The sequence below is a fragment of the Megalops cyprinoides genome, chromosome 4, assembly GCF_013368585.1.
Source record: "Megalops cyprinoides isolate fMegCyp1 chromosome 4, fMegCyp1.pri, whole genome shotgun sequence".
Classification (NCBI taxonomy): Eukaryota; Metazoa; Chordata; class Actinopteri; order Elopiformes; family Megalopidae; genus Megalops; species Megalops cyprinoides.
The window spans coordinates 32,959,866-32,975,000 of NC_050586.1; the positions used below are offsets into that span (position 1 = coordinate 32,959,866).

General features: G+C 50.0%; 1 protein-coding gene across 1 annotated transcript in view; it reads left to right on the plus strand.

Annotated features, from left to right (window-relative positions):
- Positions 1–815: 815 nt before the first annotated feature.
- Positions 816–15,135, plus strand: part of LOC118776463 (drebrin-like protein) — a 39,196-nt gene continuing 24,876 nt past the window's right edge. The window contains exon 1 of the mRNA XM_036526822.1: positions 816–1,314. Coding sequence (XP_036382715.1) covers positions 1,229–1,314 — 86 coding nt within the window. The 5' untranslated portion in view covers positions 816–1,228. The remainder of the gene's footprint in view (positions 1,315–15,135) is intronic.

The window sequence follows — 15,135 nt, forward strand, 5'->3', positions numbered from 1 at the left end:
AAACAGTGGGGGCTGCCACTCTATCAATAGGTACCCCTCAGTGCCAACCCCTCCGTACTCACTTGCCTCTCAAAAGGGGGGCCTGGATCTACCTCTGTCCATCATGCTGACCGCCTGCAGCAGCGTCTGATCCATTCGGTAATTAATTAGATGATTGGTCTTACATTCAACCATTCATTCATCCACCAGGTGCCACTCACCATCAGGGGCATTTTTGAATTCACGTCGAGCTCATTAGTTTACTACAGTCCTGACTGGATGCTGACGTATCAACCAAATGATTATGGTTGTTAAAGATAGTCTACGTACTTAAAATGTCATAAGACATTAATAGACGTAATAAAAGTTTTTTTTTCCCCAGACAACGTAGTAACCCACACATATTTAGAGTGTGCACGTCGACAATTAACACAATTAATACCAGTACATGTGAGATCATTTTATGTACATGGGTAGTTTTGTAATCGTTGTCTATACACCATCCTTTTGTAATTGTAAAGTTAGTAAAATTGGGTAAAATTAGGTGAATCTGATATAAAAATACAGATCCTTGGATTAGCGCCAACTGCGTGCGCATTTCGGCGAGGGGGCGAGACGGGGAGTAAATGTTTCTGTTCTGCAACAAAAGCAGTTGAGACCCAAAACAAAAGCTAACGTCGAGACACGCTCTGCAGTCCAACAGCACCGCCGGAGATGATCTCCAACTGATTGTCAAAAGGCGTTCTCGGCATAAGGGAATCGGACGAATCGAGTCGAGGAACGAGAGGATTTATACGACAAACACGCGTTTGTCTTCTGATGCTGTCATTCGAAAACTTTCACGAATGTTCTTGCTTTCTAGGTCGCAGCGCTGGCGTTTGGTTAGCGAGCGCACATTACAGCAGGAGTGAAGTCCAGCTGAATTTGTTTAACTGCGTTTTTTCCCTCGCTGACGGGAGGTGGGGCTTTTGGCAACAGATTCTCTTTCAAAACTTTTTCCACCTCCCCGCTGAAGTTCGCAGAACACTTCATCTCCATCTCTGTAGTGCGTACCGCTTGCCTGGAGGGCTGTTTTCACGTTAAATGTGCGAGCGCTAAAGGACTAGTTTTAAACATATATTTTATATTATGTCTGTTATTTTCCCGTGAATGTGCATCAGCGTATGAGTGTCGGCGGTCCCTTACGGATATTCCAGAGCGATATTAGAGGACAAATCTATTGGACCGGAGTGAAAAGCCTACATCAACCATGAAAGCGATTAACCTGGACACCTACAACTTGTCACTGCTAACTGCCAAAGAGGACATTCTCAACCCCCGCTCATCAACCAACTGGTAAACGGGTTGCTTCAAGCTGTTACAATTTCCATTGCCAAAGTCTCGTTAAGTATTATACAAACAGCGCAGACGTCAACATTTATGCACCTTTAAAATGTTCATTTTTATATGTGAAGAGCATACATAACCATACATATCCTCGTCTCTCCACATGATTTTGTTAGATGATAGGTCATCAGAGCTCAACGTAATTAGGCATGTGTTAAGCGTATAATTTATTTATGTGTTGGTTTAATTTATTAATCACTCTTGTCAGTTCAAGCGTAGGAAGGCTTTGAACTATGGTTAACAGCTCCTGGTTATAGAGCAGGTAAGAGTATACAGAGGACGGAATAGATTAGTCTGCAGAAGTGCGTAATAGCCAGATGACACAACTGCCTTCGGACCCGTGGAGGCAATAGTCATAGAAGGGGAAACAAACGTGCGATTTAGTGCAGTTTTCGCGATAATCGGGCGGCTGGAGAGCGTTCAGTCAGTTCAGTTGTTCGAAGTTGCGTTGGACATCCGCCCGATGCCCTCTCATTCTCTGCCTGCTCTTCTTTCACGAATCGATTATCGCCGTTTTACGTCCTGTGGGATTTCACACACTGTGTAGTCATGCTGTATGATGATGGTCTGCTTCTCCCTCTTTCTCTCTCCCTGCTCCTCGCTGTTAAGTTCTCTTAAGTTTATTGGCACGTAATGCATCACTACAACATTGCCGGAGTATAGATATTTGTAGCAGTCCAGAAGATAACATAGAGTAAAAAATAAAATGAACAACATTAAGGCACGTGCACGAAGTAAGAAACAAAACAAATCAACACACTCCCTTTGCGCCTTCTATTATTGATACTTTTGAAACTCTTGAGGTAATTAAAGTTTGTTGTCAACAAGGCTATCGGTTTCGTAAGAAATGGATTGAGATTAGTAGGATTTCAAAACCAACACACTCTGTATAAAGTCAAGCTAGGAAGAAATGTCTAAGATATACATTGTGGTTATTTAGAAGCCTCCGCAGGCACGGTGACAGCGATCTCACCATGCCAGACACAACAGGACACACAAGAAGCAGGGAGGAAACATCACAAACTTCCAGATGACATGAGCCAGCCAATTAACAGCAGATGGGACGTCCGTGAGCCAGACAATTAAAAAGGGGGTGGTTAATGTGACAGACGAGGCTCCTCGGGTTAAGAGTGATTTAGAGGTTGGTTCCTCTGAGCTGCGGCTTCCTCGCGCATCCCATAACCCCAGGGGACCGCGTGCGGCTGCCTGAGAGGGAGTGGCAGCCAGGCCCTGCTCTCAGCACCCTGAAGGGTTCTCCTGCACGGGCCGTGCAGTGTAAGACTGTCATTCTTAAAATTCAACCGAGGACAGCCCGAGGCCTTGGCTGTACTTCTCAACCAGGGTCATTACAGTGTACTTATTTGTGCTAATGAAGCAGTTAGAGGCAAACAGAGATGGGATATGCGGAGCCATGACCACGGCTGTGATATTGTCACTGACATATGTGCGTGCTGTCAGCAGACTACTAGCTATCTCTATTTCAAGGTTATGTACAGTGTCCTTGTTTTTTTTCTAGGAGAGCAGATTGCCTAAAGAGGGCATGAACTGTATAGTACATGTGCATGCATCTGTGTGCGTGTGTGTGTGTGCGTGTGTGTGTGTGTGTGTGAGTGGGTCTTGATCAAACTTTGTTTTAAGGAGGCTTCTGCCCTTCCCCCTCCCCCTCCCTCTACTGGTTCTCATCTTCCCAAGTTCAGCGCTCAGAACTAAGCAGCAGTATATCTCAGGACTTGGTGGCTGGCTATCAGCATTTACCTTATCAGTTTTATTTGAATGAATATCTTCTTTTTGTCTCTCAGTAACTGTGTGTGTGCTCTCATAATTTCCCTGTTTTATGGTGCCTGTTCTTCTCTGTACATTTGCATACAGACCTTCACATCTCCCCTTCTTCTGCTCAGCAGCAGTACTATGCACTTGGAGTTGTAGGAAAGGGTCATTTCTCCCAGCTCTGCTTCACTCAGCTAAGAGAATAGAGAGCAGGAGGGTGATTTTTCGGAGTGCCCCCCTCCTCCTTACCCTGGAGGTACCCAATTGTTTCTGTGTAGCAAAGCGAAAAGGTTGTTCATACAGCACTGGAGCGCGGAGCTGAATCTGATATCAGTTCCGTATTCACCCCTCTGAGCGTGTCGGGGCTTGGCAGTGCAGTTTGAATGGCATTATTATACTATCCAAACAGTGTGTTCCCTGCAACTTTTCAGGAGGCAGAGCACCTAATTCCAGTGGACATCCCGTCACTGGCAGCTCCAGCCATCCAGGCCCGCAAACCATTCGGCTCTTTCCACATGCATAATCTCCGTGGAAACACCCTGACAATTGCAGGCTTTGCTGGGCAGACCGAGGCGTGCACCCCTTCTCCGTGTCAGGCATGTGCACCTGCTATCATTGGGCACTCCGTGCGTGGGCGTTGACTGAGAGGAGTGTCCATCAGAGCTGTCTTTTTCTATAAAATGTCAAACTCGTTTCAGCTTTCATTTTTAATTAGCTATTAAGAAGTGTAAGTTGTGAAATTGTCTGCAACTGAAGAGGCAACCCTGGCTCAAAACTAGATCATCACCGATGTTGTGAGATTCTATGTTAATGAAGCCCAGCAGTGCTTTATTGTGGAGTCTCGCTGATAGTTTGAGGAACAGTCATGTCTTGTTTTGCTGCCAACCCCCTGCTTCTCTCACACTTGAGCACTCCAGAAAGAAAGGCCCATTCTGAAAGATTGAATGGCAGTCTCTCCGTATTGATTGGCTGGCAGGCTTGAAATGGGTAACCGGCTATAATGATGACATCACAATGCCGGCCACCTCCCCCCACCCCCCACGCTCAAGGTATAGGGAGTGAGGTCATATCTGAGAGCTCTGTAGAAATTTGGGGTGGGAAGAAGGGGGATGTTGGGGGGAGGGTTAGTTTAAATAGGGGGAGGGATGTTTTGTAAAGCAATCCGCCTGCCCCCCCCCAGCTTCAGCCTTGAGGCCTCTCTATGTATTATCTAATGACCCTGAGTGCATACAGGGCTGCTGAAAAGGAAGTGGGTCCTTTTTGCAGAAAGCCTTCAGAGGCAGGGCGGCCTGTCTCTGTGTCCGCCCGATTCTCCTCCAGCCATCTGCTGCAGCTCTGAAGGTCTTTGCTGTCTGTTATGCAACCGTTGCTTACAGCCTCTGTTAAAATCCACATGGGGAGTGTACTGAGGCTCACAGTTTCAGTGGAAGCACTATTTCTTCATATGATTCTGCTCTTAAGCCCCCCCCAGCACTGCTTCATTTCATTTTAGCTATGACCGTAAATCTCCCTTTTCCACATTACGAGCTTAAATGAAACTCAAGTCTTTTCCTCTATTCCCTTGGTGTCATTCAGATGAATAATCCTGTATGTATATTATTGCGTTAGAGTAGCTAAGTAGGAATTCAGGCTGTTTGGTTCTGTTTCTGAGTGACAGCTCCTGTCCCATTCAACATCAGGTCCTATGATTTCTCAGCCACTGTTGAGAACGCGATCCGCTGTTTCGCATTACACACGGCGAGAACTATGCAGAACCTTTTCTCCATCTGCGTGGAGCGCAGGGTGTATCCGACATATGCAGGGCTGGAAGTGTGCGCATACAAGACACACTTAATCTGCTGCAGAGCTCCTGGCCGCCGGGTGATCTGCTGCGAAGGGGGTGTGGGGATGATATCGCGATTAGTCATGACTCATTTCAGTAATCCTGCCAGCACTTACTCAAACAGCCGTTTTTCTTTCGCGCTTAACCGGAAAGCCCTGGCCTTGTTCTCATACCCCGTAGATATTGTGAGGCCTTTTGGGTGATAAAAAATTCTGCCCTTTTTCAAAATGTTTGAAGAGAAACCAAGCGAGCTATCGCCAAGATGTCTGCACAGAGTTTTGTTGATTCTTACACAATGTTTTTGTTCTATGTCAAATGACATAACCTGATAAGAGATTTGGGTGTGATCTGTTTGCCTTGGTGCATTGTGCTTCACTTTTTTGCATGAGGAGATTGTTTCTCTCTCTTTGACATTACCATGTAGCCAGTTTCTCTATCGACCTACGGAGATTCAGTTCTCAGACCTCGTCTAAAGGACGTAATCTCCCATTCATTCAAGAAAGCAAGTGACAATGATCCCTGAATGATTTGAATGCCCAGGGATGAAAATCTTCAAATCTTTCAATCTTTGTCGAGAAAGACTATGCAGGAATATCAGGCACCATAGAATTCTATCACCAGTCCCCTGATTATAAGAGACTAGCTTCAATATCAATAAGCAGATCACCCTAGGGAAGCGTACATAAACCTACAGTGGTAGCAATCTACTGGACAGCTCTGACACCATCTTATTTAATTATAATTGCTACTTTACTCTTCGTCTCTGTGTAACAGTCCATAGACTCTTAACATTGCAGTGCTATCACATTTTTTTATTTCTCATTATTAAGCCCCTTTTATCCTGTACTGTGAGTTAAAGAGCAGTACCCTTACGGGATGTCAACATGAGCTCTGTTCCCAAGATGTCTCCTCTTGATCCAAGCACAGCTGAATTGTTTGTTGTGTGAGGACTCTGGTATTTCCCCCACAGGAGTGTCTTAATACCAGTCTGCAGCTGTTTGTTTTATGCAGCCTGAAGAGACGCAACAGCAGCACATGCTTAAGTGTAATCAGCAGGATCAGGGGATGGCAGCGACTTAAGCCGCCTACAAAACACATCTGCAGTGAAAAATAGCAGCTAGTTTGTTGCACTGTGCTGTCATTATGGTTGGTTATGAAGGTAATTGCAGTCACTTACATGAACCTGTACAGGCGTAATTTAAGCACTGTTACATGTCTAAGAAGTAGCTGGGGTGGGTGGGTGGGGTGGGTGGCAGGGTGGCTCTGTGAGAAAATGAGACCTGTGGAAAAGTTTAGTCTTCATAGCAAGCATTTATTCTGTGAATTAGGCTTTCAAAGGCTACAGGACATTGTGTGTAGTTACCATGTCAAACTAAACGCTCTCTCATGACGTTTATTTTCAAATACAATAGTCATTGCACATTTTTTCCAGAAAAGCTAAAATTGCTCTCAAGTGCCTATCATCAGATATCAGGTAAAATGGTCGTTTTAAAGGTAAATTACAGATCTTTTTCACAGACTAGAGGCACCTAAAGGAGCCCATTAAGACTGTGATTATGCCTGTCTGTATTATGCCTCTCTCGAGCCGTAGTTGTATTTGTTGAGAGAATGACCTCTGCAGAGAACCAGATGCTGGTTCGTTTAGCCTTGTTATGATGCAAAGTGAAAGTGTGATTGGATGTTTGGGGATTTCATGCAGAGGTACAGGAGGCACACCCTCCTCCCCACATACCATTTTGAGTGCAGTCTGCTGGAGGTGTGGTCAGATGAAGATGTGAACATCTGAGGGGATGCAGATTTTCCCCTGGGCTGCAGGTGGGCTTCTCAGCTCTGGCTCCAAATATCCACCTGCTCTCAGCCTCACTGTGGAGCATAAAGGACAGCCACGTGTAGAAACAAGCACACCAAGCGATCCAAGTTCCCAGGTGTTGTCTTCAAGGCGAGGCTCGGTTCTGACGCAACCCCGCATCCTGTTTGCGTCCGTCACAAGACGGTAACGTTTGTCTTTTTCCCAGCACCAGCCAAGCCTTGTTTGCTTGGTCTCACACACTGTCCCCAAGCGACAACTGAAATGAGGTGACTCAAGGCCTGGGAGGCAGCGTGCGCTTTTCTAAAATCCGCTATGAGGTCATCGGGAGAGCAGGGAGGGGGGCTGGCGGTTGTGTGGAGCAGTTGGACCCATCTCCATTTCTGCGGAGCAGCCCCGGTCCGGCCGGAGACTGAACCGCAGCCAGCGGGGAGGATGAGCTAGCGCCCGCGGCGTTCGCCAGAGCCGAGGGTGTGAACTCTGTTCGCGCCGCCCGTAAAGAATGATCTAGCGCGCTGAGGCAATGCTGAACAGCTGCCAGCACCAACGCAAACGCATGGGCAGAGCCTCTGGGGACAGCTCATCGGGGACAGGTCACGCAGGGGTGAGGATCGCTGACTCCGCATACCAAACTGCAGCCAGACATTTGCTTTACCCCACGTACAGGGGGCCGGCGCATTGCAGTTGCAAGGGCGGCTGTCGCTCGGTTGGCTGTGGCAAAGAGGCTTGCCTCAGAGATCAGCTCTGCCTGGCGCCGGTCCAGTTCTCTGTGGGGCTGGAAATATCGTACACTCAAATGAAAAGTATGTGAGAAGTTTCACAGAACTGCATGGGCACGGGCACGTTCGAGAGGCAAAACAAGAAACTCCTTTGTGAACAATGGGCCGTGCTGTTTGGCCTCGTATTGTCTTGGTTACAGGATGTCTGATGCCTGTTTAAGTAAGCTGTGCATTCCACAACAGAGTGCCTCGATGCTCAACCCTCTAATGAAGACTTCAGGAAAACAGATTTTCATTGGACAAATCTTTCTTTTCATGCCAATTAGAATAGTGGCTATGAGATAAACAACTTGCACTCACTCACAATAACCTCATTGCTATGTATTACATTACATATACAATGATGAGGGATGGCAGTGTAGAATTGTGGTAAGGAGCTTGACTCGTAACCAAAAGGTTGCCGGTTTGATTCCCCGCTGGGGCACTGCTGTTGAACTCTTGGGCAGAAATATCCAGCTGTATAAATCGGTCACATGTACAAAATTGTAACCTATGTAAGCTGCTCTGGGTAAGAGTGTCTGCTAAATGCCAATAATGTAATGTAATTTGGCATTGAATCTTCATAGTGAAGTTTCATTATGAAGGCATTGTCATAAGCCCACTGACTTTCATAGACACATGTGTGTTACCCAGATTAGCCCGACTCACTGGTGCTGAATTCATCAGCCCGTTTTCCGCATGCTGATTGGCTATCTCTGTGGAGCGCATGGTACTGGCACGTGTTTGGGGCGGCCGCTCTCTCCCAGGTCCCGTCTGTCTCCGCATCTGTCTCCGCAGCGACGGCAGCTGGAAGGAAACGCAGGGATGGGAAAACAAACAGACGTCCCCCCGGAGAAGATGTGTGCATGGGGGGCAGTCCGGCTCCACCCGCATGCCACAATCGAGCTTGCACCTTTATGGCAAGCAGGTTGGAGAAGGGGTGGGTTCCCAGAAGGGGGTGGGCTGTTCCCCAGGTGTTTATGAATGTGTTAGTGTGTCCTGTGTGGCTCTGAGCACTGTCAACAGACATCCACCCCATGCACATACACACACACACACACACACACACACACTCCCGCACACCCCGCTCTGCAGGCACAGATTTCCTGTTAGCCTCTGTTGGAATGCAGACCTCACACGGACGGCCAGAGACAAGTTCGGGGTCGCCTGTGGAGCCCATGTAGGGGGGTGATGTTTGTGTGTGTTGGGGGTGAAACACTGAAGCGAGATTTTCTCCGCATGCACAGGAAGCCCGTGCTTCTGCGAGAGGAGGCTACTGTCCGTTTGTGTTGCGGAAATCTCATTATGTAAAGCCGCAAAGCATGGATCGCACAGCTTCTGGAGACGGAGGGGTGCGACAGGGGGGCCCCTGTGTTCCCAGCGCAGCGGACCGGGGCGACGGGCTGTCCCGCGGTGACCCGGCCCGTTTGGCACAGTTGACACGGCGCTGGCGAGCAGTGTGCCATGAGCTCTGTGCCTGGCAGCTAATGCCCTGGCTCGCCTCCTCGCTCTGCCAGGTTTGAGGGCAAGGATGACAGGAGGTAGGATCGGGGGCACCTGACCTACACAAAGCCGAGATGGCAAGACGGGGGGGGAGCACCCAGCGAAAAATATCATTAAAGTGAGCTAATGCATAAGAGCTGGAGAGGACTATGTCGAACAATAGGAAGCTGGACCCGGCGGGCGGCTGCACTTCCTGTCCGGGGGAGGGGGGGGCTGGCAGATCTGCTACAGTTTGGGCTCATGGCGCTGTCTGCATCGGGTGCCAGAACGGGATCAGAGCAGCCGGGGGGGGGGGGGGGGGGGGGGGGGGGGGGGGAGGGGGGGTGTTGGGGGTACCTCCGTCTCAGAGCAAACAATGAGCGAAGCGAGGAGCTTCCGAAAAAAGACGAGCCTGGAACAACAAGCGCAGCACGCTGAAACCTGGAAGGGCTTGTTCCGTTTCGCGCTGCCATGCCTCGACTCGACCGCTCTTTGTCTGCGTGCCAGAGCGACTCCCCCTTTTACGCCTTAATTGTAGATGATTAGCGGTTAATACTTTTTAATGATGTGTTTTTGGAGATCTTCGGGTCTTCATTCTGAATTCGTGGAATCCAGACCTAGAAGGTGTCGTTGTTTTCACAGCAACCAAAATCACCATCGCGTAAGCCTCATAAGTATATGTGTTTATAGCGAGCCTGCTTCCTCTCTGGCTCCTGGGGTTGTTGAAAATGTGGGCTGCTGTCTGCTGCTTGCCAAATGTTAGCCATGACCATGCCATTGAAATGCGAGCACAACGGAGGCTGATCTGGTTTTCATTTGACACTTGATTCAACTTTGCTGTGACTCAGAGGCCCCAGCAGCACCCTGTCACCTTAGGCATTTGTTTAAGGGCGTGGCCCCTTTGCCCCACCCCAGCCAGGTGTGACAGCGAACATTTTTGCCTTTGTTCGGCCAGTCTGAGAGACCGTAGACAGAGGGACAGGGTAGGGAAGACAAGGAAAAGAGAGAGGGAAGGGGGAAAGAGTGTGGTTTGGGAGGGGTCCTAGGTGGGATCAGAGCGCCAGTGTGGGACAAGATGGAGGGAAATGCCAGAGCTATCCCAGGGGAGCCCCACTGTCTCAGAGAGGCCCACATCCCAACGTCCCAATCCCCCTCATCCCACCCCTCCACACACACACACACACACACACACACACAAGTGCATGCACACATGCCCTGTCCCACTGTCAGCTGGAGGGAAGGAACCCAGCACCCTCCCTGCCTCAACCACCCCACCTCTCTCTGGCCGCACTCTGGTCTCCCCCTCTAATAAGTAACACGCCAACGCTTTATTTATTTTTTTATTGGTTTTATGGTTGTGGTTTTGTCATCACCAGGAGATAAGCAACAAGTGTGATTCATTCGCTGGAATATGTTTATGTGTAGACACTATGCAGACAATCTCCAGCACTAGGGGGCAATTCTGTTCTAGACCACAATAACAGAATGCTTGGCATGTGCTGGAGTAATCAGTTCGGAGTGTCAGAGTCATGTTTTGGGTGAGGGAGGGGTCGGCTTTTGTTTCAGGGTGTCGATAAACAAAGCCAGGAGCTCCTTCGCCTGCGTTAACGTTGCATGCTGCCGCCGTAACGTGACCAGGGAGGCCGCGGCCGCTGAATTCGCGCGGGGTCGTCACCCCAGGCCCATCTCTCATCGGCGACGAGGTGATAGATGCCAGGGGAGGCCACGACTGTTTTCCGTTCACATCGGAAACATCTTTCACACTGAGGGCGCTTATGAGACTTCCACGCCGTTATTTATGCGGGCTGCAATCCACCCCTTCCTCCTTTTTAACTCTGTTGTCTTCCCCTTGCGTAGCCCTCACAGGGCTAGTCATCATGTGCTGTATATTCAAATTCTTAGGTTTGACCGAGCACCTCAATCAGTCAGTAAATATCCACTTTTCTCAACTCAGAGGTTGCGTCTTTTCTCTCTTTTTTTATCCTTCCTGTTTTGAGTTTTGACACTCTGGAGCTCCGCTGTGTGGAGCGAGCCACGTTGGCCCGAGTCAGAGAACAGGAAGCCTTCGGCGAAAGAGGCCAGCTCAGTGCGGCCCCGGCCGCTTCCTGTCTCAGCCTGACACCTAAGGCCCCGCTGACGCGTGCCTGCCAGCGTAAGGTTACAGAATGATGGATGCGCTGGCTGAACTGCGGGTAGGGTTACGGAACGGGCGTTGCGGTCGCACTATAAAGGTTAGGGTTATGGAGGGTTCAGACCAATGTCTGTAACCCGAGACTCATCGGCAGCCTTATAACCCTAACTCAGTTTGTACGGCCTTATCCGTTACCAAAGCCTTAATTAACCCCGTCCTCCCTGGTTTAACCTCTGGCCTGCTGTCACTTGTGTGTTGTAACTCTGCTCCTGCCCCGGTGACCCCCATCCTCCAGGTTATTGGATGTCTCTGGTAGTTTTCAGTTTTCAAAGAGCCTACATCACTGTGATGCACCCTGATCCATTGACTCGGCTGGATGTGTAGCTGTAAGGTTGGTGTGTCAGTTAGGGGAAGTGCTGATTTGTGTTTGTCTTCTTTGGTTTTTTCCATACTTGGTATGAGCAGGTTGTCTACACTCATGAAAGCAGTGTTTCCATGGTGACATTCCCTGACTGGCCGTCATGTCTGGTTTTGAGTTATGAAATGGAATGTGCATCCACGGGGGGGGTTGCGGGTTGGGGGGTTGATGGTATGATGTCTGGGAACAGGGAACAGCTGGACGAAATGAGGATTTACTGCTATTGTGTATCCCCATCCAAGGTTTATGGGGTGTTTTTTATCAGCGCAGTAAAAAATTAGACGACGATTCGGCCGTATATCTCCCCTGACAGTGTCTCTGCACGCAGCCCAGGAGCTCTTAACAGACCACGCCCACCCCAGCTCCTCCTCACCGCCCTAAACCGCCTCATCCACCATTGTGCGTCGCATCACTTGCCACATCAGACTTCACCGTTCCCATGCATTTACACCTGGACAGTTGCGGTGCCCGCTGCCAAAAGGTGTGTCAAGAAAATGCTCTGAGTCAGCTCACGATCTGAGGCCAAGCTCTGGTGTAGGGAGCGTGATTCATTGGCGGGATATTGGACAGAGGGCCGGTATTGGCTGCCACCGTCGTGCATGCGCGTGTGCATGTGTGCTGCGTTTTATTGGCGCAAGCGTTGGTTTGCAAGTCGTTATTGCCCTGTGACAGTTCCTCCCCAATGCTCTCCATTTCCCCACACTTACACCATTCCGAACTGTCCCCCTAAAATATGCTGGCATATCTCTGTACTCTCTCTCTGTCCTGCTTTTTTTCTCTCACTGACTTGTATTTCAGTCACTGATTAATTGTGTGTTTGGTTACAGTGTCCCCCCCCTCCTCCTCCCTGCTGCTTCTTGGCAGGGTTATTTATTTATTTGTTTGTTTTGTTTGCCATATTTTCAGAACACTTTGGCCCCGGATTTTGCGGAAAATAGATATTTCCATCTCTCATGTTTGCATTCCTTCCTGTCCTCCCTTTCCTCGTCTTCCAGCTCCCCTCCGTCCGTCTCCCCCTCCTCACGTTATCTCTCTTCTTCTTCTCTTTGGGACTCACTCCCTCTCTGCCTCTCCTTTTTGGATCCTCTTCTCCGGACGTCCTCTCTCTCGACTGCCACCCTCCTCCATGTCTGTTCTTTTTCCCCTCCTCCCTCCCTCTTTGGATCTCTCTCTTAGATCTCTCCTTCAGTATGGCTCTTCTTCTCCCACCTTCTTTTCATTTTCCCATTCTCTCTTTCTCTCTCTCCCTCTCTCCTCCTGGGTTATTTCTCCCCATTTCTTACTCACCCTAACCGAGGCCCTCTCTCCCCCCTTCTCTCCTTCTCTCCCACTCCCCCCCCACCCCTCTTTCAGGAAGTCCAGGACAGATTCATTCCTCTCCCAGTCCACAAATAGCTGCTATGAAATTGCCACCCTGGGGACGCACCCCCCCCCCCCCCCACCCCTCCCCGTGCCGAAACTGCCCACAAACTGCTTTCCAGCTCTTACAAGAGCGGCGTGTGCCAGTCCGAAGCGGGGACGGGGTTCTCTCCAGGCACCCCCCAAAACCACAGAGACAGCAGTAAAATTAATATAAAGGAGGATCGTGAATGGAACAGAGGCTTTAGTCACACAGTGTTCTGCAGTTGGGAAATCTGAACTGCGTACCCAGAATGCCGGGCCGCAATGCGTTCAGTACAGCAGCTCAGAGACTCGTGGCTTGAGGGTGCACTCAGTGGATCCGTTTCAGACCTTTTGGGGTGCACCGCGTTCATTAGACTTAGGTCTCCGAGTTCTGGGGTTTTGTAGGAGGCTCAAACAATCAACACTGGCATGCCAGGCAGGCACAGTGGGATGTATTCATTGTGCCAGGTGGTGAAGTGCCTGCAATCTTGGAGCAATCTTCGCAAGGGTCATTTACAGAGACATATCTCTGAATCTCCTGTCAGGGATGAACTGCGTTTTGTCCTGATAAGCCTTTCCGCTCTGTGGCCTGTTTGGGAGCCTCTGTGGGTGTGATCAGAGGGGCACCAGAGCGCGCTGGACAGAAGCTCTCGCTCTAATCTATCATACAACATCTCTGTCAGTTACAACACAGGAAAGCAACCGTGCCTCAGCAGGCCTCCCCCCCGCCCCCCCAGCTTTGTGTTGGCGTGCTGTGGGCAAACTTGTGGGACTGCTGCCAATCCCAAGTTGACTTTGGTGTGAAGCGGGAAGGCAGTTTGTACACGTCTCCAGCAGGAAGTTCAGAACCCGAGCAGATTCAGTCAGTGTCCCCGCAGCCTCCCTCCCAACCCCCACCCCAGCCACCCACAGTCCTCTGCACCTCCCCATTCGTCTGTTCTCGTTAGTCCACGCATCAGTGTGCCTGTTAGGGATTACTGTCAGCAGTCAGCAGGTTACCTGCCTGTGCAGTGTAGGGCAGTAATGAGCGGGACTTGGGCCAGGCTTCACACTCTGTCCCGGGTCACCGCAGAGCCCCCCTGGCAGGGCTATAATGAGCTCGGCAGGTTTGTCATGTAAACAACCTTAACCCCAGAAAACACGCCCCTTTCCCCCCCCCCCCCAATACCCCTGATATACATACACCCCAAAGGCTTTCCCTCTTCCGTACCAGTCAGGTGTTGTGGGAGGGTGTGGGAAAGCAGCAACACAAAGACAGACTTTGCATTCTTCATCCACTACTGCCTTGTTTCCACTGGCCATGAGTCCATCAGCACTTGATTCCTTTCTGTCCAAGGCCACATCCTCTCCCTGATGCCAGGTTACCTCCAGGTCCTTGCTTGCTTCCTACGATTATCGATAGCCAAGTGTCTGTGTCTGCAAAAAAAAACTTTCCGTGCGTGGTAGCTGTTTTCCAAAGCGCACCATCCCTGGCATTCACCCGTTGCTGACTTTATGAATCGTCGGGTTTTCGGGAACGTTTACATGCGGCGCTTCGACATCGCGGCGCAGGCGCTGCAGTGAGGGGAAACAGCACACGCAGGGGCGAGCTCAGAGGTGACCGAGCATTCCGACAGGTCGCCGAGGGAACCTCGTGAGGGGGGAAAAAAAAGGAGAGAGGGTCTTTCTGCGCAAACAATGGGGATTCGCTTTTGCCCATGTTTGGTGAGCGCGTGAGCGTGAAAGGAAACGGGCGCCGCGCGGGGGCCATGTCCCAGCGTTCTGCTCCGATGGGGGCCTAAAAATAGCCGGCAGAACCCCCAGGTCAGCGCTGGGGGAGAATTATGGCCGCCCTGAGAACGGACTCTGGAGGGAGGGCGAGGGAGAGGGAGGGTGGGAGAGACCGGAGGATGGGGCTGGGATTGTCAGTGGAGAAAAGGGAGGGAAGTCCAAAGCGAAGACGTGTTGTGCGTGCAACATGGCACTATTCCCCATTTGCGCCAGGAATGTTATGCATGCAGTGCATTCCGGGATTTCACTTGTTACCGGACATTTGGGTATTTCTTGTGCGTGTTGACCAACTGTAGAAGTGCTCCCTGTAAAGTACATGAGAGAGGGAATGTTAGGGGTGCTCCATTCCATGCATTCTCACATGCCATCAGTGATTGCTGGCCGTTCAGAGTTTTTGAAATATGTAACTGATGTATTCGAAACCTTTCAAGC